This window comes from Montipora foliosa, chromosome 14 (assembly GCF_036669935.1).
Source record: "Montipora foliosa isolate CH-2021 chromosome 14, ASM3666993v2, whole genome shotgun sequence".
NCBI classification, from domain to species: domain Eukaryota; kingdom Metazoa; phylum Cnidaria; class Anthozoa; order Scleractinia; family Acroporidae; genus Montipora; species Montipora foliosa.
The window spans coordinates 11,793,531-11,821,512 of NC_090882.1; the positions used below are offsets into that span (position 1 = coordinate 11,793,531).

The 27,982-nt window shown below is 36.2% G+C and overlaps 1 protein-coding gene across 6 annotated transcripts; it reads left to right on the top strand.

Moving 5' to 3' along the window:
- The first annotated feature begins 303 nt into the window (after positions 1 to 303).
- On the top strand, positions 304 to 27,632 carry LOC137984260 (voltage-dependent L-type calcium channel subunit beta-2-like). Of its 6 annotated transcripts, XM_068831374.1 has the most exons (14): positions 305 to 541; positions 685 to 756; positions 14,084 to 14,197; positions 14,444 to 14,566; positions 14,748 to 14,815; positions 15,248 to 15,322; positions 17,852 to 17,946; positions 18,886 to 19,031; positions 19,948 to 20,031; positions 21,388 to 21,446; positions 21,866 to 21,978; positions 22,272 to 22,423; positions 23,106 to 23,201; positions 23,601 to 27,632. In XM_068831374.1, the coding sequence occupies exons 1-14, from the start codon at positions 461 to 463 to the stop codon at positions 23,796 to 23,798; spliced, it is 1,476 nt and encodes a 491-aa protein (XP_068687475.1). In that variant the 5' UTR covers positions 305 to 460; the 3' UTR covers positions 23,799 to 27,632. The 6 variants fall into 6 exon arrangements, with proteins under 6 accessions (XP_068687477.1, XP_068687480.1, XP_068687475.1 ...); XM_068831376.1 differs by lacking the exon at positions 685 to 756 and having other exon boundaries at positions 304 to 541; XM_068831379.1 differs by lacking the exons at positions 23,106 to 23,201; positions 23,601 to 27,632 and adding an exon at positions 22,705 to 22,742 and having other exon boundaries at positions 304 to 541; positions 22,272 to 22,424.
- Positions 27,633 to 27,982: the final 350 nt, after the last annotated feature.

Genomic DNA, 27,982 nt, shown 5'->3' on the forward strand with positions numbered 1-27,982 from the left:
ATGCGCGAAGAAAAAATAATACTATCCTTCCCACGACAATTTTTGACCACACAAAAATCAGGTGGGCGCTGGAATTGTTTGACGTAATTCTGTTTCATTTAGCAACAGTTTTTTGCTTCCGGTCACGTTTAGTGATTCTATTTTTAGTTTAAGAAAAGTGAATTTCAAAAAAGGAAATTATTAATGCTTGACCTGAAAAAGACCTGTCAGCTTCTTCTTTTCGGAAATTCCTCAAAATGGCGAATGTCGTGTCGAGGCTGTGTGTGGGGACCAATCAAAAATTGGATGATAGCTACGTCACAAGATGCAAATAAGTGAAAGCCGCCATCTGCTGAAGTGTCTATGTGGTTCTGCATATAACAATTTATATTCATACATTGCCTTAAAAGTTTATTTTGTTGTCCACGATTCCTGCAAATACCTTCTTTCTATGGCATGATTCTTTTGCTAAGACCGAGTGATGGCCCAGAATCCTAGAGACCCTTATGACAGAGCGAGCTCCACTCACTCATTGTCAACTGCTAGCGATGTTCAAGAACAGGTTGGTTTAGAAGCCAGTTGTATTCCCTTCAGCGATTATATTCAAGACGGCCGTAAGCGAAACGAGAAAGCGCTTGACGTTTATTTGGGTTATTATCTGCCTGGCAGAGTGATGAAGTCGGGGTTTCTCGTTTGATCATTTAGGGTTGGGATCGGCAGTACACGCCAAGAATTGGAACATACATTTACAAGCCGGGAATCGATGGTTTTCCGAAGGTATATATATATAGTCATGCTTTCTAAGTCTTAATTCGGCACTAAGTTAAAGTTAAGCCCGTAGAAAATGTTGTTGTTTACCCGGAGTTTATCGCTGTAACTGGAAGGCATTTGTAAAAGGCAATTTTGTTTTTAGAATAACGCGAGCCTGCCTGAAATTGGCCGTTCAGGTCGGCAAACTTGCATATTAATACGTGAAAAGAACAGACTGTGTAGTTTTCATAGCAGTCAGATTTTAAGCGCTGTTACATTATTATTCCCTCGGCTAGATGTTGTGCTAAGGAATTAAAATCCTTTACAAAGTTTTAGTGGTTTATTTTCGAATTCTCCGAAAGAGAGCAATAAGCTTTCCGGATTGTAACGTGCGGTGTTTTGCTGAGAGCATTACCGTGCTTGTTTACAATCGAACTGATCTCATTGGCTTTCGCACGGCAAAATACTTTGACTTCCATTTCCTTGCCGTTGAGGGAATTTGATCCGTACATATTCTTAGGCATCGTTTGCTCACTGTAATTCCATCGACATTTTTTTTATTTTTTGTTTGACATTTAAGCTATGCAGTCTTACTGCGAACATTATTTTTTAGTAATATTAAGACGACTTAAAACTGATGTTGGGAGAGCCGATAATAATAATTATTTTTATTGTTGTCTTTAACAATAACTGTTGTTTGGACTGCCTCCTTAGCTGTATATTGAAAATGTTTAAAACCTTGGAGAAGTGTCTTGACCTTTTTATCAGTATTTTTAGTTTCTCAGTAACAAATTTGGCGTCATTTTCCTTGAAACTACTTACATAATATTCTTGTTTGCCAACTGTATTTTTGGTACATTACTGATTTTTGAATCTTTAATGGTAAATAAGTGAGATGAACATCATGGTTAATGTTAAGACTGCAGAGTCAAGATGAACAATCATTTTTTTGTGTATATCACAGAGTGCGTGGGTGTCGTAAAAAAATTGCATCGTGATGGTTCTGAAGCTATTTTGTGAAAACTATTTGAATTCTCTATCTCTGAGGTTTTGCAATTCATATTTCTGAGTAGAATATTAATTTGTGATTGAAAATATATCTTTATGCGAAAGACTAAAACTTCACCATCAAGTGCTAATTTTTTTAGGACTGTGCATGGTATAACAGGGTGCATGTGCTTGATTTGAGGATTGTGATGGAGTGAAGCTATAAGATAATTCTGAGTGTCACATTTAGTGAACACAATAGCCTGCAAGCAAGCTCTCTTGCGGGGTGCAGGTGGGTGGGCCAGGAGGAGAGAGAGAGCTTGCAATCATGTCTCGTAAATTTGAATATCTGCATCCAAAAAGTGGATGTGAAAATGTTGATTGGCCAATTTGATCAGGTGATGACATACTATACCTTTCATGCGCGCAATTTCTCAACACAATTAAAAATGGCAGACAGTGAGGATTTTATCTGTAAAGCTTGCGTGAATTTTTGCATTACATTTGAAGTCTCCATTGAATTTAAGACCCGAACAGTGTCAGGCGGTGGAAGCTTTGCTTCAGGGCAGAGATGTCCTATCTGTTTTACCGACAGGATACAACAAAAGTTTGATTTCCAGGTTTATGTTGCCGCTGCTGCTCTTAAAGTGAAAGAGCATCAACCAGTTTTGGTTGTTTGTCCTTTGGGAAATTTTACAGCATCTACAATAAGCATTAGGACTTTCACCATTTGGTTTCCTTCCCAAACAAAGCTTCTTTGGAGACTGTTCTGTTCGCCATGCGATCCTAGAAAAATCCTTGCTAGGTGTTTATTTACATTGGGTTCATATATCTGGTAAGATCTGATTGGTCAGATTTTTACAGCTCAACACCTTAGAGGATGCGGGCACTGGGGGCGGAATTGAAATTTACGAGACATGATCGCAAGCTCTCTCTCCTCCTCACCCGCCCACCTGCATCCCATGAGAGAGCTTGTTCTCAGGCTATGAAAACAAGTTTTTCATTGAACTTTCTAGTTTTAATACCAATTTAATGTTTGGTTTCTATAGCAAGGATGTTCTGCAGTTGAAAATTATATTTCATTGTGGGGGAAAAATGTCATTTGGACTGGAAACTGTCTTTCTAAGTCTTGGCCAATATCTTTTATTGATTTCAATTATTATTATATTTTTGGTGTTAGTTAATTTTTTAGAGAGAAATACCTTGTAGGTTGAGTTAATGGTGTAAGGTGGGTTATTTCAGATGATACTTACAATGGCCTTGCGACTCATTAATGCAATAGCCATGTCTGCCTGCTGGAACTTGTTTGGCCTTGTTGGAAGAAAAAACTGTTTTAGCACCCTGTGTATATGGCCACTTACTGCCTTTTGAAACCAGTGTGGTGTGACACTCCCTCATCCCACTGATTTCTCTTATTGGATGGTGAATCCATATCATTATTTTGTCCCTCACATTATTTGCTAAAGTACTAGAGGAATGCTGTTGTACTCCTGCATGTTCAGTTATATTTGGAGTATCTAAGCCAAAAAAGAAGAGAAATGAAAGGATGATAATGAAATAAGTCAATTAGTGAGTGTGAAAGAAATTGGGCAGAAATGTTATGTACTTTATTCTTAAGTGGGGATCTGTGCAGTAGTAAGAGCACCGCCAACATGGCCAATGATTGATTCCCAGATCAGACCTGTAGGCAGGTTTTTTAGCAGAAGGACCGTGCGATCCAGTGCAGCCTGGTGGTTAGGACGCTTGCCTTGAGATCTGGAGTTCCCAGGTTCAAGACTTGTTCTGACCACTTGTGGAATTTGTTCCTGGTGGTCCCTGGTTCAACTTTTCGGATACATTTGTAAATAGCCAACTGGTTTGCCTCAGCCAGTTGGGATTCTTAACAGTCCCGGGGGTGTGAACCTCTTGGGGGGCCGGGGGCATGCTCCCAGGGAAATTTTGAAAATTGGGTTGTCTGAGACTGCATTTCGTGCATTCTGAAGGCAGTATTATATGAAAAAAGGCAGCCAAAAGCCAAACTTAAAAACATGGATATTACTCAAACTTTTGAACTTCAAAATTGATTTTTTTTTGTTGCAGAGACTACATTACGTATATATTTTACAGTTTTACAAAATAATGTCACCATTTTAATTAAAAGAACAAAAATAGAGATAAGGTTGAAAATCCCTATTATTCACAGGGTTTGTTGCAGCAAACCATGATGATCAGCACTTTCAGTAGTGTGCCAAGCTGAAACCTCCTCGGGTACTTCTTAGCAAACTTCCAGATCAATGTCTGTTAGATAGTGGATGTGCATAAGGGGAAGTAAAGAGAGCCTCTCTTGTGTTATGCTGGCTAGCTGTCTTAGAGCACTTGCACTTCATTTTTATTACACAAACAGTGAATCAGAACAGAATCATACTATATGTATTTTTAATCAATTCACTTTTTTGAATCATTGGTCAGCAAAAAAGTGGACCTCTGCAGCTGCACCCCCTTCCCTACGGTCCTGCAAATCCAGCACCACATGTAACTTTAGTTTGTTGTTTTGTTGGTTCTGCCCTCTTCTCTGAGAGGTTTTCTTCTTAAGTAATAAAAACATCCAATCTCTGAGTAGGGTTAGGTTTTAGGGTTATGGTTAGGATTAAGGGTGACCCTAACCCTAAATACAGATCAATGTAGGTATTATATTGATCTATTATTTCCAGTGATTCTATGTTTTGGAGGCAAACTTAGTAAGCGGAGCAAAGAAGTGTCTGTGTTTGGAGATGATTTGAATTTTTTTTGTTATTGTTTCAACAAATTTGAGTGTTTACACAAGTTGACTCTTTCTTCTACAATATGACATACTGTAGTTTAATGCAACTCAGGTTTGGAGAATTGTAAAGCTTATAAAGTTACAATTCAAAGAATCTCTTCCATTTTTATGAATGCTACATTGTATCTTGGCTTGAAATTGCACACAAGTGTATCCTGGTTGTTTTCAGCAGTTTTGTAATCTTAAATGTATCCATGTAAAATCAACATGCACTGTTTTTCAAAAACAGCACTACTAACATTAGTTATTAAATTAGCAAGTCTTGTTCATTTCAGTGATTTGGCTAGGCTATGTTGAGCTCGGAAGTTACTTCCCTTGATAACCTTTTCAGGTGTTAAAGTCTGGATTCTATGTTGACTTTATAAAAATTAGACTGATTATTGCAATTTTGTTTTTCAGTAGTACCAAATACAAGCACCCAGTATGTACAGTGTAAACTGATACATAGTGATCTGTAAAACACACCTTGTTAACTGACAGATTGATAAGCAAATTGTTTGTGTGAATATATAATATATATAAAAGACAGAAGATTAAATTTAAAGTGTCTGTTGGTCTGTTGAGTTGTTTGCAAACAGCACTTGTACAGAAGTTGATTTTGGAGCGGAAAAACAATGTTCCCTTCTGCCAAGAAAAGCAAGGTGAATTTTGTTCATGCCTATGTGCCAGGATTATTGCTTGAGATGAGATCTTGTTGTGGGAGCAAGCAGATGATTAGTGGTTCATATACATAATTATGTTTTTGCCAAACATATCTCAGAATTTTTCAAGTCTGCATGCTGTTGGGGAAAGTACAAAGAGCTGTCATGAATGTGTTCCTAAAACAAAGTTTTCACCTCAATCCTGATGGAGATAAATTGTAATTAGAGTAGCAATGTCTATAATTATTTTTGAACAGGAAGGAAACATTTTAATGCAACTGTGCTTTCAAACTTGCAAAAGTATTATAGAACCCTTGAACATCACTTGCAAATAGTTAAACAATTAAAATCTATAGTCATATTACATGTATTGTGAAACATGTAATTACACAGGAAGAAAATCTGTTCCTTGTGTTAGTGTGGTTGAGTTGTCAAAATTTTTTAGGCTCCTTTGTTCATTCATCCTTGAGTTATTCTCTATAAAACTGGAGAAATCTATTTTCTGCCCTGGCATTTATAAGTTTTTTTTTATTTAGAATATATTCTGATAGGTACTTATGACAGTTTCCATTGTTTAATTAACTCATTTTAATAAATGGGCAAAGTTTACAGCGAGACACAATACAAATTCAAATGAAATTCTTTGTTTATCCGTCCGTTTTCTGTCTCTGGACTTGAGAAAGTTCTGGACTTAATAGCATTGTTCATTCCTTATCTTAGGAGATTCTAGTTTCTCAAATATTTCATTAAAAAATGTGAGTCTCTTTCTGTTGAATTTGCTTGTGATATCAACTGCACCATTTACACATCTACAAGACAGATACGTGGACATTAGTTGGTGCCTGTTCATTGCAATCATGTCTACTTCAAGCTCACTTGCTATTCCAAAAATTGTAAGTTTTTTTTTTTTGCTTTTATCCAGTGTGAGTAAGTCTGTAAAGTGTCATCTTTTGCAAGAGTGGAATTGATCAATGCAGAGTTATTTAATATGTACACTGTACATTCAGTAGGTCTGTTGCAATTTACTAGTAAACTGATATATATTTGAAGAGGTGTCACTGTGTTCTGTTCTGTAAGTGCCTTCATATTGTTATTGTTTTAAGTGCAGCTAACATCTTCACTTATGGGCGAGTTATTAACTGTCAGTCTCTCACGAAAGTTACTAGTCTAAGAATGGTTTTAAGAGCAATGCTCAGAAATGAGTTTGGACAATTGAAACAGGAAATGCTAATAGAAGAAGGGTAGAATAGTTTGGTAGCTTCAACATCTGTGTTCCTGTCATCTGCAAAATACATTGTAACAGCTAGACCAACAGTTATACAGAATTATCCATGTTGAAAAGCGTGGTACTGTATTTCCGTTCAATCAGCTGAGAAGAGATTTGTGATTTCAATTACATCTGTTAGACTGTAGTTTAGATAACTCACCATATCAATAGCATCCTCCCAGACATTATTCCAGACAATTATTATTTTAAAAGCCTCCAAAGAGGATTTTTTCTGGGCACCTTATAATACTATAATCAAATGGAATCACATCAGAATTTACAAGCTTTTGCTGTTGTTGAATCAGCTTTCCAAATTGAGGCAATGAAATGAAAGACTGAACTGAAGAAATACACTTTGAGGATGCTCTCAATAAGGTTTAGGCTTTTATAAAAGTGTAACATTTAAACAACTCTTTTAATGTTTTTTTTTCCCTTTCTATTCAATTTTTACGACTTTGTTTGGCCAAAATTAAAAATCTGATCTGTGCAAAACACATCGCGTGTCTCCCTACAGTGTATGTACACTGTTACATAATTTTTGAAATCATGGCAGTTTTTCTTTGGATTCTGCCTTTGCCTGGTAGAATTTTAATTGTGTTTATATACCTTATTAGTTACTGCTTAGACAGCATTTGCGTAATCAAACTTGTTTGAATTTGCTGATAAAGCAATTCTGATTTTTCTGTTTTAAAAAGCAGTTTTTCTAAAGTTGCTATTCATGTATTTCTCATGGGGCACTGTCAGGGCAATGTTTTGTCACATGTAAAATTAACACATGCTGAGTTTTGTTATGAATGTTTTATACACATTTGGTTGGCAGGTGACTGCTTAATATCCATTTCTTGTATAATAATAATAGTCATAATATCAATGTAATGTTTAGTTATAGTTACTCTTTACAGAGATTCTTTTTGCTATAATGGACACATAGGTATGCTCTTGCCTTTCTGAAAACTAGAAGGTAAAAGTTCTGAATGATTTTAATTCAGCAGCCTTTTTTCAGCCCCAATAACTTTATTGCTAAACTGTTGCTTGGAAGAATTCCTATTGTTTGCATACATATTTAATGAGAAGTTTCTGGTGGTCGTTGAATGGTTAAATTAAAGGCCCACTCCAAGTTTTAACTGAATTTTATTCTCCACAAATTTGCACCATATTCTACTTATGCTGTCTTAACAATCAGGGGAACTTGTGTTATTTAGGTCCTTGAATAACGTATTAATGACTGTTGTTGAATTTGCAATGTTGGAATTTCAAAGTATAACCAAAGCAGAACCAAGTTTGATATAAATTGTCAGGACAGCCAATCACAGTGGCTGGAGTGTTGGCAAAATGTAAACAGAATTTGTTAACTGTATGTGTGCATTGCAGCTGAGGCCCTACAGGAAGTATTGACATGCAGTGTTGTGTTGGAGCCATAATGTTGGAAAAACTAGTTTGTCTTGGGCATTTATTTGGCTTTTGCTAATAATATTTGAGGAGACATTTTGTGGAAGTATAACACAACATTGATCTTCAACATTGCACAAGCTTTGTTGCCACAAGACATAAGTGAAGTTTGTTTTCGAATCCAAAGCCATTCATGAGCCAAGGCTTGAAACAAATTCCTTGACACAATTTGTTCTTTTGCTTTGCTTAAATTTTGTTTATTGGCAATGGTAAGTTCCTTAGAATGTAGAGAATTGAAACAAAATTTAGAAGTCACATTTGTCCATGCCAAACTTATAGTTGTTCCTGACTAGTAGAAGTGGAACACTTTTGGCAATTCCTTAACTTACATTGCATGCACATAGTATTATTCAATGCTTTACTTTTTTCATATTTATGTGCTGTCAGTGGGTGGAAATAATTCTGATCATGATAATATCAAGCAAATTTATTTTAATCTTTTTTATTTTTGTCATTGACATGTATGTTAAATGAAGGGTGAATTAGCATACAAGAGTGTTTGTTGTGAGAGCAGGTACATGTGTTACCTGCTTTTGCATTTTGCATCACAATTTTTGTGTAGTGTTTCAAATTATTTCAAATGAATATGTATAATTAGGTGATTTACAACATGCAATCCACTCTAAACACAGTTTAACAAAAACTTAATATAGTTGATAGCATTAAATGGTGGTCACAGGTTATGATTTCATGTGCAAGCTGACTCACAAGGTAGAGACCTCTTGTATATCTTAATGCTGTGAGTTGGAAGTACTTTGAAGTGAAGATCCCTTTTTGTGATTTTCATCTTTACTTTTGATCATCTATATTGTTCTAACAGCAGTCAACGTACCTTCAGTTTCAATAAGGTTACTAATTATTTTAGTAGTATGTTGGCCAGCGTTAATTAATGGCTTTTATTTGTAGGCCAATTTCATTTGTAGCTATAGCAACTCTTATAATCTACTCATGATAAATTCGCCATTTTTAAATGCATGATTTGAATTTCAAGCAGTTTAGTTTTTTCAATTCTCTCTCAAACGTTGGAAGCAAGCATATCAAATCTGGGTTGACGTCACAAACTGCTTTGCATTGAGATAGTTCTTTGAAAACTGCAGTGCAAATTAAATTGTGACTGCAACCTGGTATCAAACCCATTCCTCTTCATTGCTTGGTTATTGATCAAAGTATAACCACTTTTCCCGTCTTTTAAAGCCAATAAAAAAGTGAAATTGCAATCGAAAGGTTCTAAAAACAACACAATGTATGTGGGACGATTTCTGAGAATAAATAAAGTGAAAATATGTGTTGAGGTGATAGGCACTGTGATAGACACAATGTATCTTTGTATTGCTTTTTCTTAGTAAGTTTCCTTGAAATTTTGATCTCATAGAAATACAGAGTGATTAAGAAGTGCAACTTGACTTCTATATTTCTGACAAAAATCTGTTGGCAGGTAAATCTAGAAGAAACATTTTGACCATTATTTTTATGCCTAAGGTTTAGCTTCTAATGTGGAAAATAACTTAGCTAATCAGCTGACAGTTGGTATACAGCCAAGTTGCATGTAGTAAAAAGCCTAGTATTCCTTCTTTGATGTCATAAGCCAAACACTTTGCAACTCAAAATCAGAAATGCCACAGCAATGTATGCCTGACCTCCAACTTGTTCTTGGTTTATGGCTTCCTTTGTGGCCCACATTAATGATCAGATTTGATCTAATTTTATTTCAATGGTTCAATTGCTGGGAGTAAATCTCAGATTTTCTTCAGTATTCTTCCGTATTTTCACCCTGGCCATTAATAGACCAGGCAAACAAGATTAGAAGGAGGTATTTATGAAAACAAGGACGTGATCCACTGCATGGTATCCTCCTTTTAAACCAATCATTTGTGTTGTTTGCATTTCCTTTAAATACATGCTGCTGTTCACCAGGGGACCAAAACTGTTTTGGAGTCTATGTCAATCTAATTTTGATTCTTTGAAATTATAAATTATTTAGTGATCTGTGGGTGCATTATGTACAGAGCTCTGTTTCCTGGCGGACAGTCAAACGAAGCTTGCCATTGCTTCCCTGACTTTCTCTGAAGGAAAGTTGGGTTACCTTCTTACTTAAAGCCTCTGTACATTAATTTTTTTGTTGCATTGAAATATTTTTAATGGTAAATTAATTTGAAATATTTGCTTTGAAGCTCACACTTTCCTCTATTGTTGTACTGATTAGTGCAGCACATTCCAGTTCAATCTTAGTAGGTTAGATGGTTTGATTTGCTGGTACAATTTCTAAAACAGGATTTTATTTGAAAACTGTTTGTTGGTCGCCTGAGTGTATAGGCATGTGAATTTCACAGCATAAAGAGCTGTATTAATTATGGATACATGTTTCAGTTTTCAAGATGTGTACATGTATCCTGGTTTTCAGTTTTCCCTTCTGCAGTTTTCAAAATAACTATCTTTTAGAAAGTTTTTAACTATAAATGACACATTCAAGTATTATTATCGTCAAAAATGGACCTTTGCTTATAGTCTTTTCTGCTTGTTTGTTGGATGGAGGTCTTGTTTTGTCTTTGCCAATTAATAATTATTTTTTAGTTCTGTAGAGTTTTAAAGTGCTATATTATTATCCAAAGAAAAATGTTCTCACCCGAGTTTTTCTAAGACTATATAATTTTTATATGTAATTATATTTGTATTGGTATGTGAGGGGCTTTTGTTCAGTGTGTTATTTTTAAAGCTTTTTTTGGATTTATTCTTTACTAATTTTACAGTAAAAGTCTTGGTGATCTCTGGTGTCATAGCAAAACCAAAAATTCTCTTTCAACTCAATCAATTTTTAACATTTATTAGTTATTTATGAATCCTATTCTCAAAGCAAGGAGATAATGAATAATTTATCCTGAAGATTTTTAGATTAAAAGTCTTTTAGCGGCATAATTTTTTCTGCAACAGTATCGTTTTAAACCCATTTGATGGTAATAGCTAGAACTAAACGTCTCTCATAATCTCATATAAACTTTATTGATATTTTCTGGAAGATTGTAATAAGATATTTTCTTTACATATTAAATTTGTGGTGACTCACAGATTTGATTGAAGAGCATGCATTTTTGTTACACACTTTCTATTGTCATTGGGAGCAAATTGTGTAATTTCTTGTAAACTACCAGAATTTGTCAGTACTGGCACTGTTGAAAATCTTTGTTTACTGTAAGTGCTTGCTAGGCTCATGTAGTTTTTTTCCTGCCAATTTTTACACTTGGAGGGGCATAAACAAAATTGCCAGTTACTTAATAAATTGTGTGATTATGTGGATTGTACATGTATATTTTGTTAGTTTTGAACACATTTGCATATTGAGTGAAGTTGGGTGGGAAGTGACATCGCAAGCTATTATTCTCTTTCGCATACGATTTATCATGCATGTTTGGTTACAGAGAAGACAGTCTAAATCCAGAAGGTTTTAATCATTGGTATTGTTTTATATGCATGTCGAGTCCGTCTTCAGAAGCCAATATGTTACTGTATGACTGGGTGAGTTCTCGTTTTCCAGTAACTTTCTGTAAAATGCATTCAATTTGACATGTGCTGTAATGTGAAGCCATGTTTTCAGTTTTGAGCGCTATACGTAATTGTATTATTTTAAAATGACTTTTTTTGTGAATTGTTTTTGTGAAGGCATACATGTATAACTCACCAGTGTTTTTAGTATTGATGACAAAGATACATGTAGATGTGATTGTGTTATTATTATTATTATAATGTACACATACAGTAAAAGTGGGAAGGCAATGTCATCTTTTTTTTCATGCATACATTACATTTGTGGCTAAACAAGATGTTTTGAATGTTTTCATGAGTCTTTTTGGGTATCCATTGCTTAAGACTTGATTCAAATGGAAATGTGACATTAATGAATTGAATCTTACACGTCACCATTTGCAAATGTTCCAACTACTGACATCTCAAATTTTATGAGAAAAACAGGACTTCCTTGTTATTTTCTCTTTGCATATAAATAATATATTTTATTCCATTTGTAGCATTTGTCAGTCTACGTGTAAGGTTTCATTCATTCTGTCAGGAATATACATTGTATAGGAATTACATGTATTCCTGACATTTGTGATAATTAAATTTTTATTTGTAATATTTGTTGTTAATGTTGACTCCTTGCACCTGTAGTCTGATTTATTCTTCACAGGATGCACTATTAAAGCAAATAAAATTCTGACATAAAAGTACACTTACGACTAAAAAACAACTAGGATTCCAAAAAATGAAAAAATAACAATATCACCATTGCTTGTAATCTCACAATCTGATTGGCTAATTTGCAGTTGTCGATAAGAGTCTAGACAACCCTGCTTGTGTTTCAGTTTCTCTTGTTGTAATGGCCTGTTAGATACAAATAATTATTGCAAGAAAGTTACATGACTGTGTAGACACTGCTTGCTCTTTCTTAGTTGTGGTTAAAAAAACATGAGTGCATCTGCAACATTTTGACCATTGTGATGACGAATGTCGTTGTTGATTAGAGTACAGACAACACTAAAGCGCATTGATTTGTTAAATGCACAACAGTGACAGAAAACTAATTACAATAATCATGGTCAACTATACATATCTATGGAAAGATGACAAAACTATAGAAAAGGAGCAAATAAAACAATGTATGTTGCACAATAAGGGCAAAAAAAACATTATTACAAGGGGAGAAACTAGAAGGAAGGAACACAAAGAAACCAAGCAAACTAATAAAATTATACAGCAAAAATGAAAATCAAGAATCTGTCAGTGCATCATCATACAAGAAATTATGTAAAACTATAATGACTTTCTTTTGCGGAGAAAATGCATTTCCATAAGCTATTTTGGAATGCAGCAAGCATGTGATAAGTTGTACAATAATTATTGAAGTACAGTGTATTTACTTGAAAAAAAAGAGTTGATGGTGTTGTACTCTCTTAAAACACATAATTACTGAGAAATGAACTGCTTATTGTTTGATTGCTGATTTTTTTTATGAAGTAAGTATTTGATAAGTTTCTTGAAATTTCATGTCCAAATTTGGTATAAATCTGGCTGGCATTTTCATTCCTGAAGAAGTGAACATACTAATACTTATTAAATTTGCAACCTCGGATAATGCAATTCTAGCTTTCTCATTGGATCACTGGATCTCGGTTATCAGCCATTGTACCTGGGTTTGACCTTATATGGAAATGAATGCGGCAAACGTCGCTCAGCATAAAATTTTTGGCACCCGGAAATCACATCGCTTTGTGATCGTTTCTTAAACTCACATAAAATTTAGCAAAACCGAAGGTTGAGAATTTATAAAACAATTATTCCATTCGCCCTTGTTGGATACGAGATTGGTAATAGCCAATTCGGCGCTATGCGCCTCATTGGCTATTTACCATCTCGTATCCAATGCGGGCTCATGGAATAATTGTTTATTATTCCTTTGTGTTGTTGAAGTTATTTACTGTAACTATTATTAATTTCAAGGTCATTGTTGATCTGTCTGTGTTATTTTGTTGTTGATTAGAACTGGTTACCTGTCAGTGAAGGTATTAGTTATTAGTTATTGTGCTCTTCTTTTGTGCAAAATCACAAGAGTCAAGTTTGAACATTGAAAACACTAAAAGGAACTGATTATTTAGGATAACTGAAGTGTCCCTAGACTAAATATTTATTCTTTGCTGAGAATAACCTATAGACTATAGATGACTATAGTCAAAACAGTCTCACTGTCTGTGTTGTCATCTCATAGAGACAATTTTGGCAAATTTATTCAACTTTTGCAGTTCATAAGAAGCAAAATTGCAAGGACTTCTAACTTTATGCTTGATGAAAGACCATGCTTGTTTTGTTGATTAAAAAGTGTAGGGGCTTTTAATATGTGATCTGGTACAACCTTGTCTAATCAATATTGTTGCAATGTTAGTATTCTTAAGTTCACACACAAAAACAACAAAGAAATTGGCTACTTTTTTTGACGTACACAGAGGATTATTTTATTCAAGTGTGCGTAGTGTTCGTCTAATTACTAGTTTGTGTGCAAAATACATGTACATTAGCATCAAGTGTGTGAATTGCTATCAGATTGTGGAGTTCCTTAGGTATGTAATAATAAGTATATAAGTTGGAAATGTTGGTGTTACATGTAGTTGCTTGAATTTCAACAACTTAATTCCTTTCTTTCTTGACCTGCATTGTATTTCACAGGACATTGAAAACCAATACCGGACATCTGACACAAGCAGTTTAGAATCTGAAGAGAGAGAGAATACCAGGCGAGACTTACAGAGAAGAGCTTTAGATGCCTTGGAAGCTGCACGGGTAAGTTATAATAATGTTCACCTTTATCACTCGGCGGCCATTTTGAAGTCATTGGGGAATAAAGGCTTTGTCTTTGCATTGTCTTTGCCCATCGAGCCTCACATTGAATGAGAGGTTCGACGGGCAAAATCTTTTGTTTGGACATTGAGTGATATGGGTCTATGTCGTGGAAATTTGTTGTTTTTTCTTAAAATTTACAATTTGACTACTGAAATTCTGTATGTATTATTTTTGGTTTGTCTTTAGTCTAAGCAAGTTGCGTTTGCTGTCAGAACAAATATCCCTTATGATGGAAGTGCTGATGACGATTCACCTGTGCATGGTGCTGCCGTGTCATTCGATGCCAAAGATTTTCTTCATGTCAAAGAGGTAATAACATTATTGCTTCTTCTTTGAAATCACCATTGTTGACTGAGGTACCAATAACAATAATATTGAATTATCACAATCATGCTGTAGGACATGCATAGTATTTCAGAGGTCATATGAAAAGATCATTGATACAAAACTACACTAAATAAGATTGTGCATTTTTGTTTGTTTTCAATAGAAATTTAATGATGACTGGTGGATTGGTCGAGTAGTAAAAGAAGGGTGCGATATTGGATTTATACCAAGGTATGTGTCATCATCATCATCAACCCAAATTTGACCCGGGTTTATCCCCGTAAATGGGGGTGGCCGGATTTACCCACTTTGTCAGCAATCTTTCTAACTCCCATGTGCACCAGTTTAATTTGTTATTATCTGGTATCTGGGATATGTTGTCAGTAATTGCAGATGGCAGAGGAAAGGTTTACATAAATGTGTCATTGCACAAATATATTGTTGCTTTAAGTTCAGTAACGTGAGGGCAAGATGGTGGATTTCATCCAAAGGCCAAAGGAACTGATGAAAGTCTGGGAAAATACCTCTGTGACTTTTTCCTTCCACGCTTTAATCCAACTCCTTTCTGTTTGTGCAGAGAAGAATTAATTTGGACTGGCTGCAAGAAAGTCAAGTTGATTTGGATCGTCATAATTAACAAAATATTTTTGGCGTTGTTTACAGCCCCAGCAAGTTGAACTCACTTCAGCAGATAGGTCTGAGTGGGGTCGGAGGAAAGGGAAGCAAATCAACTCAAGGGTAAATAATTATAAAAATTAATTAGAATACGTTAGACTGAAATTTGAACTGCAAAATATTGAAATCTTTAAATTCCTTACAAGTAAGTTGAATGCGATACAGGACCATACAATTCATTGAAATTTGTTGGCGTGATTACAAATAACGCTTTACACTGATTAAAGATGCTTCTACTGTACCTTCACGATAATAATTTTTTTGTGATCAGTGCACCTTACATGTACTTTTGAGGCCTTAGGTTAAAAAAGGGTGTTTTTAAGAATCTTACCCTTATATAAGTTAGGAGAGATACAGTACCGCTCAAAGGTAAGTTGACAGTCTCGACTCGATTCTTGCGTCGTGAAGGTCGAGACGTTCGAGTTTCGAGACGCGAGAATCGAGGCTCGAGAATCGAGAGTCGAGAATCGAGAGTCGAGAAAGATGGACTTTGAAATATGCATAAACTCGAGAAGAACTCGAGAAAGCGATTTATGTCTCGAAGAAATGAACAATTACGCTAATGGAGCCTTTGTACGCAATATTCATGTCGACTCTAAGCAAGCTTTCAGTGTTCTTGGCCCGCGAAAAAAATATTATCTTCATTATCCTTCGGCATGTAGAAAAATAACGTCGCGATCTTATTCACTTGTTCTGAAAAAAATACACGAGTTTCCGATGCGTTCCCCAGGCACAAACCCAGTCACAAACTAGCAAAATGACCACGGACATGTAATTTATCAGAGTAAAAAGGGGCCTCGTTCGAAAGTTGGCATTGTAATATCAACAAACTGGAATTCCAAATACTACCTATCATCAAAATCATCAAAAGATGAATGGTCAATTATGGTCGCAATTCTGCTTGCTCGTTTTGGATGTCGAGAATCGAAAGAGAAAATATAACATGCTCTAAAAACTCGCACCGGTATACGCAATTATTCAGACCGTCAGGCTTGCGCGTGTACTTCCACAATTACATTTTTGAGCACTTGTAAATATGCCTGCAGTGTCTGATTCGTTCCTACACAGTGGAAGCTATTCTTCTTACTTGAGAAATATTCTCTGATGATTTCGTAAGTAGGTAAAATAATTGAAATAAACTGTAATCGAAAGTCAAAGCATTGCGTGACATCCGCTTGAGGGTAACTTCATCCGCAAGTGAAATTTGCATATGTCAACTTTCGCGAAACTTGGAACCAGGCAACCTCACTTTATTTAAAACAACCAATCGTGATTTACCAATATGACCAATAATGCGATGGGAGAACCGTTGAAAAAATTCACAACTTCGTAAATTTGAGATCGCTTGCTCGAGGCATTGCATTACGTTCTCTTTGCTTAAATTCAATGATCGATAATGTTTATTATCAGGGTAAAGAAAGCGTTAGGTTTTAACTTTAAAGTCAAACGTAGCATGTTCAAGTCGATTGTGAAGAGAGCTGTTTTGTAAATGATCGCAACAGATTATTCATTGATCCTTTGAGGAAACGAGCGACGGGAACTGTGTGCATATTTTGTCAACAGAACTACTCGCACTTGATATCCGACTCGCTTTTTTCGACGCATGTACAACACGCAAGTGCGCTTTGTTTGTCTAATTTATTTCTCGAGAGATCAGTCAAGCATCAAGCTCATTATTTTTTTCGACTCGAAACTCAAAAGACTCAACTCGTGAGTTGCGAAACTCGACTCAAGACTCGATTCTCAAAATTTTTGAGGATCAAAATCAAGTCTCGAGTCGAGTTTCACGACTCGCAAGTGACTGTCAACTTACCTTTGAGCAGTACTGTAGCTGCTCTAGCATTGAAAAATTAATGGCCTGAGTCTTCAGGATAAGGATGATGAAGAGTAAGGTCCTACATGTATGATCATCCTCTCCTCCCACCTCAGATTACAATTGTGTGTGAGCTGAGGCTTAAGGTTATTGCTACCTGACTCGAGAGTTTTTCTCTGCCGGGCACTCTGGTTTTCCCCCCACATCAAAATAGACTTACTGCCAATGGTTGATATTACCATCGTATGGGACCTCCTGTAGTCCTAACCTATTTTAGTTATCAACTTCAAATTAGGATTTCTTTCATCTTGTCTTACACGGAAAGAAATGAACCCAACAAATTGACCTGCTCCCAACTGTGTGGCTTCATACATGTAGTTCAGTTGGTAGAGCATTGCACTGGCATTGCATATGTCATCATGATGACTTCAATCCTGTTGGAGCCACCTGAATTTTTCAATTGTCTATAAGAGACAATCATTTCTCTCTTCCTTGGAGCAAATCATTAAAAGTTATTATAATTTAATAGGATATTTTTAATTTGTCCACATTGTGCACTCATAACCTCCATTGATACCATTGTATTGAATTAATTCCCCGAGAAATTAGATTCTGCTCTCTATTTAAGTAAAACTTTGAGTTTTTTTTTATGTTCTGTTCTCCTTGGTTTGGAGCCAAACTTTAATTGGTTATTTTGCAAAGAGGTTATTCAAATTTGTGATTCGTGCAGTGGGTACATGCATAATGAGAATTATTTTGCTCTTGAACTGCTTTCACAGGTCTGGTAATGTTTTCCAGTTTGGTGACATGGTGAACCAAGCTCAATCTCCAACTAACATGTCACCATCGAGGCATATTTCCCTGTCAGGACAGAGTAAGTGATCTGTTAATTTACCTGATTTACCTTGAAATCCTTTTTGGTTTAGACTAAATGTTACCAGCTACGAGGAGGTCAACAGGGTTTGCTACTAAAGATTTCAATTCCATATCTATTGATCGGGTCATTTGAGTTAGTTTAAATGACTTGCAACAGAGTTCCTTGTGCACGGCACAAGCATGGCATTTAATCTCATTTTGTATGTGTTAGCAGATCTCATTGGTGTGTTTTTAGTGTTTGCTTGGGTTGACATTTGCTTTTGGCCTTGTGTGCAGTGCTTGTGGGGTTTTTAGGGGTTAGCAGCTGGTGCACACAAGCATGTGTTTGTACAGCTGTAGATTTCCTTTGCTCAGGTGACATGGTTATGTGGCTTGCTTTGAGGCTTTTGTTCTCTGAGCATTGCCCCTCCCAACCCCCTTTTGTGTATTTTTTTACTTAATTAACCTTTTTTTTTGTTTACTCCACTGGGCTGTAAGTTTGGGGTGAAGGGGGCTTTGTTTAGTGCTTGGGTAGGTAGGACAGGCTTACAAGTTTTTTTTTTAACCTTCCTGGCTTGGGGTTTGGCAGCACCATCCTCTAATTACCTGGGCACCCACCCTCCATTTGTGACAAAGGTGTTAATTACATTACTTACAGCCAGTCACTTAACATGATACGTAGCTCTTGATGAAGCACCTGTGTCCATCCTTGGGCGATCCGTCGGGAATGATGATTAAATAAGAGGACATTATGAAAAAGACTTGTAAGCCATTTTACTTTCTCCAAATTTGCATGGATGACAGGAAGCCTTTAACTTTTGTAATTTTTCTTTTGACGATACTAGATTCTAACATGAATTTTTTTTCAGTATAGAAACTTGATAGGTACCATTTATATGTTTAACTGATAGTTAAGATTTGTTGAGTGGTTTGAACATGCAGTTTTTGGTTATGACAGTTGACAATGAGAATGGTTTGGATTATGATAATGAGCCAAGCCCTTCAAGTCCAACGGGAAGATCATTGCCACGATCTGCATCCGGAAGCACTGTCACCTCACAGGGGACTCAGGGTGGAAAATCAAAAAAACCATTCTTTAAAAAGGTTTGTCTTTTCACTGTTGTTGCAGTGAAGTTTCTCTCTCTTCAAATACATGTATCCTAGATCATACCTTGAGTGGCAAGCATTTGTCAATTTTCTATTCTGTTCCTACAGATTTTTTTGCCTGATATTCCCAGATTTCCCTTTGGAAAACCAACATTTTTTGGTTAGATTTTACATGAGTTATGTTAAGGGCTACATTTTCATCAGTCATAACTGTCACTTGTGTTTGGCCGTGAACCTGACTTCAGTGATGAATTACAGAAATGGAATTCTGAAATATGGTAACAGTGCAAAATTAAAGCGATTGTTACAGTTATTGAGTGAAGTAGTTGTCTTTTAGCAAGGAGGGAACATTGTGTTACTGTAGGCTCACAGTTAAAAAAATTTATTAGTTTGCTAAACAATGTAATTAATTGATTTAATAATTAAATTAAACCCTCTCATGGAAAGTAAGCCATACTTGTTAGTTCACTCTATGAGTCTTAAATATTACTTTTTGACCATCATATCGATGTTTAAATAAAGATGTAGTGATCCTCACACTTACTGGACAGTTTAAGCAATTGTCTATTATAGACACCTAAAAAATTCAGGGGGCTTTAACAGGATGCAAACCCATAACCTCTGCTATGCCAGACGCAATGTTCTACCAACTGAGCTACAGTATGAAGCCTTTCAGCTGGGAGAAGGTCAATTTGTTGGGCTCATTTGTTCAATGATTGAAAGAAATATCCGTATTTCAAGTACACATTTTACATTGTAAGCAATTGTCTCTAATAGACACGGGGATGACCTCTGCAATGTCGATAAAATGTCCAGTGTGAGTATCACTTCTGTATTAATTTTTTTCTATAACCTGCGCTTCTCAAATGTGTACATTAATTTCTTTCGTACTGATGTTTGGTAACCTTTTTAGCAACAAGAGCAGTTTTCTCCATATGATGTTGTCCCATCAATGAGACCTATTGTGTTGCTTGGGCCTTCTTTGAAAGGATATGAGGTATCAAACTGATAATTTACCTTCAGTGTGTTATTTTGCTTCATTATTATCGGGGGGAGGGCGGGGGGAGAGAGCTTACGGGCTTATCCATAAATTTAAAAGTAAATGGGGAGGAAAATGATTTTGTGACTGGCATGAGATATCATTTGAAAGGCGCAGTGTACCTTTTATGCAGCTGTGTGTGGGGTGGGGAGGGTATGGGTCGAGGGATGCCCCCTCTAATTTTTAGGGTCTGGGGGGCTTCTCCTGGGCAAATTTTGAAATTGGTGGTTCTGAAAAACAATTTTTAGCACATTTTGAGCATTTACAAGGAAGATTGTAACCCTAACCCATTGATGAGCAAAGTCATGTGGTGTTAGACAGAGTAAAATCTATAAATATCACTCTAACCCTAACCAAACCTGAGATGCATAACTGTCTGGAATTCTTCCAACTCCCTCAAGTGTTAAGATGAGGTTATGGAAACACGGAAAATGTCCTCTATTGCTTAAATTGTGAATAGTCACAAATGGCAACTTGTTGCATGGGATTACATGCACCTACCCTGTGAGCAAAGGTTTTTCAGCCTTCCTAAGTCAGGAAACGATCAAAAAACCTCTGCTCAAAGTAGAGGTTCCCATGGCAGTGTGAAAAAATGATCACATTGAAACACAAAGTTTCAGACACAACTAAGCAAAAGTTTGCCCTTCACAAGTATTGTAGGATAGAGAAAAATAGGCCAATGATCAAGTGAAACCTTTCGGGCTATGATTTTGGCTCAATTGAGAATTTCCTTTTGAATGATCTCATCATACTTTCACAACCACATTTCCCAATGATTTATTATTTATATCTGTAAAGCTTAGCAAGCCATGTAGTTATTGGAAAGGAAAAATTAGGGCGAAATCTGCTTTGGGTTAAACAAAAGATACTGTGAAGACAAATAAAGGAAAATGCTTTTTTCGCATTTTGATTGAAACAGATTTTCTTGATACATGCTCATATTTCCTACCAGCCAATCGAAACGTGCACTTTACAACACATAACGAATCAAAATGTGTGTATTGTTACAGCCGTGTTTCCATACTTTCATCTAAACACAGCTATAGATGGTTTTCACTCACGTGACTTGGCGGCCATATTGGTGTATAAAACAATACAAAATGTATGCATGGAATATGCATAAAAATAGAGTTTGGTTCCCAAAGGAGAGAATGTCTATTGTTCTTGTACACCAACATGGCCGCTGTGACGTCACGTGAAAACAATCTATTGACCAATGAGAGTGCCCATACTATCCTAATTATTTTATAAAATTTATTATTGGTTTTCCATGATTTTTTTCCTCTCGCGATAATTTGCTATTCCTTTTTTCAGGTCACGGACATGATGCAAAAAGCTTTGTATGATTATATGAAACACAAGTTTTCAGGAAGGTTCGTTTTTTAAAGTTGTGCTTTCTGTTCACATGCAAGTGTAACTTGTACAGTGTACCTAGAAACATCTGTATGTACTTGACAATTAAAAAACTATAAAATAATATTAATTGGTGAATGAAGTACCAGTAATTGCTGAGTGCATTGAGTCTCACTCTCAAAAAAAATTTGCTGTTGCATTCAGAAAATCAGTTTTGCTGAATATGCACAGTCATCTGTCATCTGTCATCTGCCATCTGCCATCATCTATCATCAGTCATCTGTCATTTGACATTTAATGTACATGTCAAGTATGTGAACATAGATACGGTACTTTGTTGAATTTTCCAGAGGTTCAACTTAACACAGCAATTTTTCTGTAACCATTCTTCCTTTAACTTGCTTTAGTTTGTTTCCTTATTTTTTTTCCTTTTTTGCAGAATAACAATATCACGTGTTAATGCTGATATTACGTTGGCCAAACGATCAAACCTTTCAAATCCAAGCAAGAGGACGTTACTTGAAAGATCAAATAGTAAATCTTCGGGGCTTGGTATGATTGTATAACTTGTGGTTTTCATTAATAAACAAAAACAAATAATTAAGGAATGACAGAATCCCGTGCTCAGGTACACTGACAGTTAGTGGTGAGATTTGATCTTCACTTGAAAACTTTGTAATGGGCTTAAATTAGTTTATTGAAAGCTTTTGACAGTTACTTTTGATGAATAGTTTCAATGGTTTTTATAGCTTTATACAGGAGATTTTCGTGTCATCAAACATATTGATCCAAAATCTGTATCAGGTTTAAGAAAACCTGACAGTTATCTCCTTTTTTCTTTCCAGCTGAAGTACAGCTTGAGATTGAGCGTATATTTGAGTTGGCTCGAGGTTTGAACTTGGTTGTGTTAGACTGTGACAGTGTCAATCACCCTACTCAACTCTTCAAAACATCATTAGCTCCACTGCTAGTTTACATCAAAATTAATTCACTCAAGGTAAATTTTGGGGTTTATTTTGTGATAATTAAGAAGTTCATATTGGAGATTAAGTGCCTTCCTAAATGGTTCGCGGTTCCTGACAATCCAGCCTTGGAACCCTTGTGCAGCAAAGAATACAGACACCTTTCACACTGATAAGCTGTTGACATTAAAGGGAGAAAGTTTGAAAATGAAAAGGGTCCAGAAAAATATAGCAAGGGTACTAACCCAAGAGTGGGGTGGTTACAGCAAAATCTCAAACTGAGGCCTTGCTACAGCTCAGCCGAGGTTTAAGATTTTGCTGCAAAGACCAAATGGTTAAGGTTATTAAGTTGTTTATTGTATGGCTAACAGAACAGTTCTAAAGAAGAAAAAAAACTAATTTGTATAATTCATAATCGGCCCGTGGACATTACAGGAGAATAATGCCCTAGTGCTGAGCTGCAATAGGCAATCAGAGCGTGTGTTATATCGATCAGAAACAATAGCCATATAATAATTCATGAGTATTTTGTATGCACCAACTGAAGGGATCAAAACTACTGACCATCTAAACGCAGCCACTCCTTGTTTGCTTTAAATATCGTGCTTCTTTATCACACCGAAGATGGGAATTCTCTATGCTTTAAGGAATGGTGGTTGATCACAACTTTCTGTGTTTATTTTGAATAACAGTTATACTAATTAAATTCTGTACTAGGTGCTGCAAAGGCTCATAAAAACACGCGGCAAATCCCAGTCACGTCATCTTAATGTACAGCTGGTGGCTGCAGAAAAATTAGCACAGTGTGGTGATGTAAGTATAAGTGATGAGGGGCATTTTACATGTAACAAACCCTCCCCTAATCCCCTACCCCATTCAACAGTTTAGTTTTCATAAGGGAAGATTTCAATTTTAATCTTGAAAATGTTCAGGATATTCTTTGAGATAATCGAGGTCCATATCCAGTGTCAAAAAGTTGGACCCAGGGTTAATTTCTTCCCTGATGGACATCTACCACTGGCAACAAGAACCGTTTTGGAATCCTTCAGCAAAGAAATTCTGCAGATAGTGAATCGGAGATAAAATGTCCTAACGGTTTTTCAAACCTTCTGTAACTGACGATGATGTTTGTAACACCGAAACATGTCTTGGAAATTAAAAAATGTCGTAACTTTATTAAAGATAATCATTTTTATCTCTCTTTTTACAAAGGAATCATATGATCTTGTTTTGGATGAAGCTCAGCTTGATGACGCATGTGATCACTTAGGAGAGTTTCTTGAGAGTTACTGGAGAGCCACACATCCACCTAATCAACCTGGAAGCAGGCTGCCAAATGTTCAGCCATCACCTTCAAGTCAACAGTATCACACAGTGGACTCTAACGAAAGGCCCAGTGTTTATCTGTGATGTTTCCAACAATGTGGTCTGCCTTTCAGTGCTACTCTATTGTGCCCAAAAAATATTTTGGACAGCATTTACCCAAGATGCATGGTCTCTGAATTAGATCATGGCTTGGTGTTACAGAATACAAACATTTCACAGTACAGTTCCAACACATCGAGTGGCAATACGCATTGTACAGTGGATGTTTAAAGCGGCCAGGGCCTTTTCTGATGCCTGCTGCAATATCATTGCTTCAGCGCATACCCTTGTTTATGTTACAAAGTATAACATGTTCTGGCTAGACGAAATAGTATGCTGTGCTATGGCCTTGCCCACATGGAAGAAGACAATGGAAATGGGAGCCTTGCTTGACATGTACTGACGCTGAGAAAAAGTAAATCATTTATTCGTAGTTAATGAACTAAGCACTAGAGAGAAAGATAGATTAGATATCTCAGTTAAGGAAAAGAATGCTTTTTTAAATTATACTTATCCACAAGTATATTCAGTAGTAAAAGAACCAAGCTTTTAGCCCTTTGGCAAAATTTGGATGGTTGAGGCCATGAGAGTACAGGGTGGAAGAAGAAGAATGCATTTGCTCTTGTAGGTGTCTTGGTACCCAGGCAATCACACGTTTATTTTAATGTATGTTAGGTTTAGGAGGCCATAAGACGAGATGTCTTCTTTTTTTTATTTCGCTAAGTTAAAAGGTACATATTTGCGGTATTTAATTGCACTTGTATCTTCGACTGTCAAACTTTCAAGTAGCATCTTTGTAGTTCAAAAATAATCGAAAGTAATTATGTCGTTCTTTTTTAAAAAAGGCCACACGATGGGGAAAAAACAGAAAAATACATTGGATCTAATTCTGGATTTTTATTGCTGGGAAGTTTGTGAAAAAGTCGACTATACATTTAGTTTTCGAGTCACAATTTATTCTTTCCGCCTACTATCAATTCATGGTAAACATTTCAACCAAATAGATCCATAGTTTTGTTGAAACAAATAGTGCTGACGGTTTTCTGGAATATCACACTTAATCGTTCGCTCCGCAAACATGGATTCCCCTTGTCACAGAGACGGCACACAGTGGTTATGTAGCATTCAGTGCTAGTATATAGAGAGAAGTGAGAGGACATCTCGGCCTTGTGCCATTTCTTATTAGCTACTTTATATTATTGTTGTTGCTGTTGTTGTTATTCTTATGGTTATCGTCACACTACAACGTCTCCAAATTGTGACTTCTTTGAAGTTCTTGAGGCGTGGGTACCATCGATGTTCAAAAAATTGAGTTTTTTGCATTCTTTCATGCACCAGTAGTATCAAAAAACGGCTGCGAAGGAGACTAAAAAATATGTCTGTTGTTTTTGCATCTGATTGCGAAGTATGTGCACATGAAAGAATGCAAATAAATAGAGTTCGCATTTCAGGCTTCCTTACTGGTATCTTTACTGAACAATGAACGATATTTACTTATGTTTGTAATATAACAGAGCCCAGTCGCCCTTTGACGAGTAAAATCGTCCGGCGTTAGACAAAGTAAAATCCGCAAGTCTCACTCCTAAGGGTAAGTGGGTTAAATGAACGGTAAGCAATTGACAGGGTTACTTCTGATTTATCAGAGGGTTAATTTTTTGCACATAGTTATCACTTGGTTTGAGTTACCTTTGGAGGCTTGATACTGAACTGTGATGCTATTTGTTCTTTTGTGCAAACGGAGGTGGAAAAGGTCAATACTCTTACCTTACCGAGGAATAAGTAGTGCGCATTCAAATCTGAATTGTACCAGAATACATGTTTGTAGGTTCCCACTTCAAAGAGATGGGTTAGGGTTAGGACTGCACATTTTTTAAAAATGATCTCTTGGTTCTTGGTTCTTGGTTCTTATACATCCACGTGCTAAGTTAAATGGGTCTGGCTGCTGCTCAAGGATTTCTATTGGTTGCACCCAGGTGGTGGGCTAGTGAGATTTTTCCAAGCTAAAAGCTTAAATCTAATTTTGATGTACATTTTTTGATGGTATCGTAGAAGAATAGCCGATTTCCGAGTTGCTACATGCCTCAGTTTCAAAGCGAGTCCTGGTGCACAACCATTCAAAAAAAGGTGCGTATTCTTATGCAAATCAAACTCATTTCCCTTACAATAGTTGAGCACCAAGACTTGCTTCAAAACCGAGACAAACAGCAAATCGGAAATGGCCTATTACGAAAGCTTGATAATGGATGAGCTTCTTGTGAAGGGAGACTGTTGCAACTTTCTGTGGTATATTTAGTGTTTTCAATTACACAGCTTTTTTTTGTTGCAGAGACTGATAAGCTTATGTGAGGGTCTTTTTCTTTGAAAAAATTGAACAATATTTGTATACCTTTGTCCCTGTTGGCTCGTCTTGGGGAAGTGTTCATTCTTTTAGTTGGTCAATCTCCACAAAAGCCATCTAACTTTTTTGAACCAGCATATAACTAGTTTTAAATATATGTTTTTCCTTTTGCATAGAGGAAACAATGCTATCCAATGTACAAATAATGAAAGAGACGGCCGGTTTTCCCATCTTGTTGGCAGGTGTCCATTTACAGGAGCCATCCATTTGATTAATGTTCAACTCTATTTTAACTAATTTTAATGGCATTTAGTTGAGAATAGCCCTTGACAATATTGGCGTGAGACATTTCACTCCAGTAAATGGTACAAAAAGGGAGTAATATGACTTTACTCCATTAAATTAGTCTTTAGCAATGTTTATCACTATAGAACTCTGCAAGTTCAAGCAGGAACAATTGTGTAGTTAAAATTACTGGTTATGCTTAGCAACTCTCTCAAAGTTACAGCTGTGACAGTAGATATAGATATTTTTTACGAAATTGCCAAGCACTTAGTGAAGTGTGGCATTGTACAGAAAGGAATGGATTCATGTAGATCGTGGAGAGGCTTACTGGGAAAACTGCAAGTATCATTTATTGAAACATTTTTTATGGAATTTTACTCCTGGTTTGGTTTTAACACTTCTTTTGCTTTATGCTCTTTTATCGTGAGGCTTCCATTTTGGGGTTGGGCCTGAATTCAGCCTGTGTTAGTTTTGCCTCGACTAAAAAAATTCTGTTAGGAAAGAAATCTGCACTGATGTGATGTGGTCTTTGCTTGTTTGCTTTCGCCTTTGCTTTTTCGTTTCGTCTGTTTATTCAGTTTCAAGAAACTGGTACCAAGCTCAAGGAAAATTAATTTCAGTTTTTCTGTTTTGTGAATGTTGCACATCAGATCTCTAGGAATCGCCTTCGCTCAACAGTACTGGCGTACAGAAACTTCGGATTATTCTTCTAATTTTTTAGAACCTTGTTGAAAGTCGATTCTTTGTTTGCCTCTCGTATTTACCTGCGTAAAGAAGCAGTGTCACGCTATCGAAGTGTTCCTCGGAAGCGTACTTTTATGTCAACATTGCTCCAGTTTCGTTGTCAAGAACCATAACAATTTACTGAAACTTTTTCGTAGCCTACAACTGAGGATGCGAAATGATTAAAACTTGAAGACCGGTTTTAAAAGATCTCCATAAACTAAATTTGAATATCATTTACTGCTAAAATTGGCTTTGGTTACCTTTAAAATGTGTGACCTAAAGTGAAGCCATTTCTGCCGTGACATTGTTTCTTCAAAGTAAATATATATTATAGTTTTGCACTGTTGAGCTCTATATCCTCTGTTCAAAAAATGTTATGCAATCAGTGTTTTTGGTGTTTGTTTTTCATTGCACAATGTCCCTTTTGTACAGTTTGGAGATTTCCTACTTCGACACTGACAAATATGGGAAATCTTTTGTTATCCCATGTTAGCTGGCTCAATTCCAAATAAACATTGATATCTAACTTGTGTCATAGGTGTTTAGTCAATGGCCCATTGTTGTCTTTAACTTTGTTCATTTGCGATGCTATCAGCTAATTTTGCCCCTTAAAATTGTGTGATCATGATCTCCATTGGTATTGAAAGCAACAATGGCCCATTTCATGTGGATAAACTGACACCAAAAGTGTTGATCCCCGTTCTCCAACCCTATCCTTGGCGCTACGTAGATTTCAATCCGTTGGATCAACCGGCATACAGCGGATGATCTGGAAGGCGGTAACTACTTGGTGTAGGCACTCATATAGTGGTCTGGAAGGCTATAAAATATTCGTTGCAAAGTGAGCTGGGAACGATGTTATTTATGTTTCAATGATGCC

What these genes read in the sequence shown, in the direction of transcription:
- LOC137984260 (XM_068831374.1), top strand. Translation starts at nt 461, where the DNA reads ATGGCCCAGAATCCTAGAGACCCTTATGACAGAGCGAGCTCCACTCAC. An exon ending in GGAAGCAAATCAACTCAAGG is followed by an intron (nt 15,323 to 17,851) that starts GTAAATAATTAT and finishes CTGCTTTCACAG; the next exon opens with GTCTGGTAATGTTTTCCAGT. An exon ending in TAGTAAATCTTCGGGGCTTG is followed by an intron (nt 21,979 to 22,271) that starts GTATGATTGTAT and finishes TTTTCTTTCCAG; the next exon opens with CTGAAGTACAGCTTGAGATT.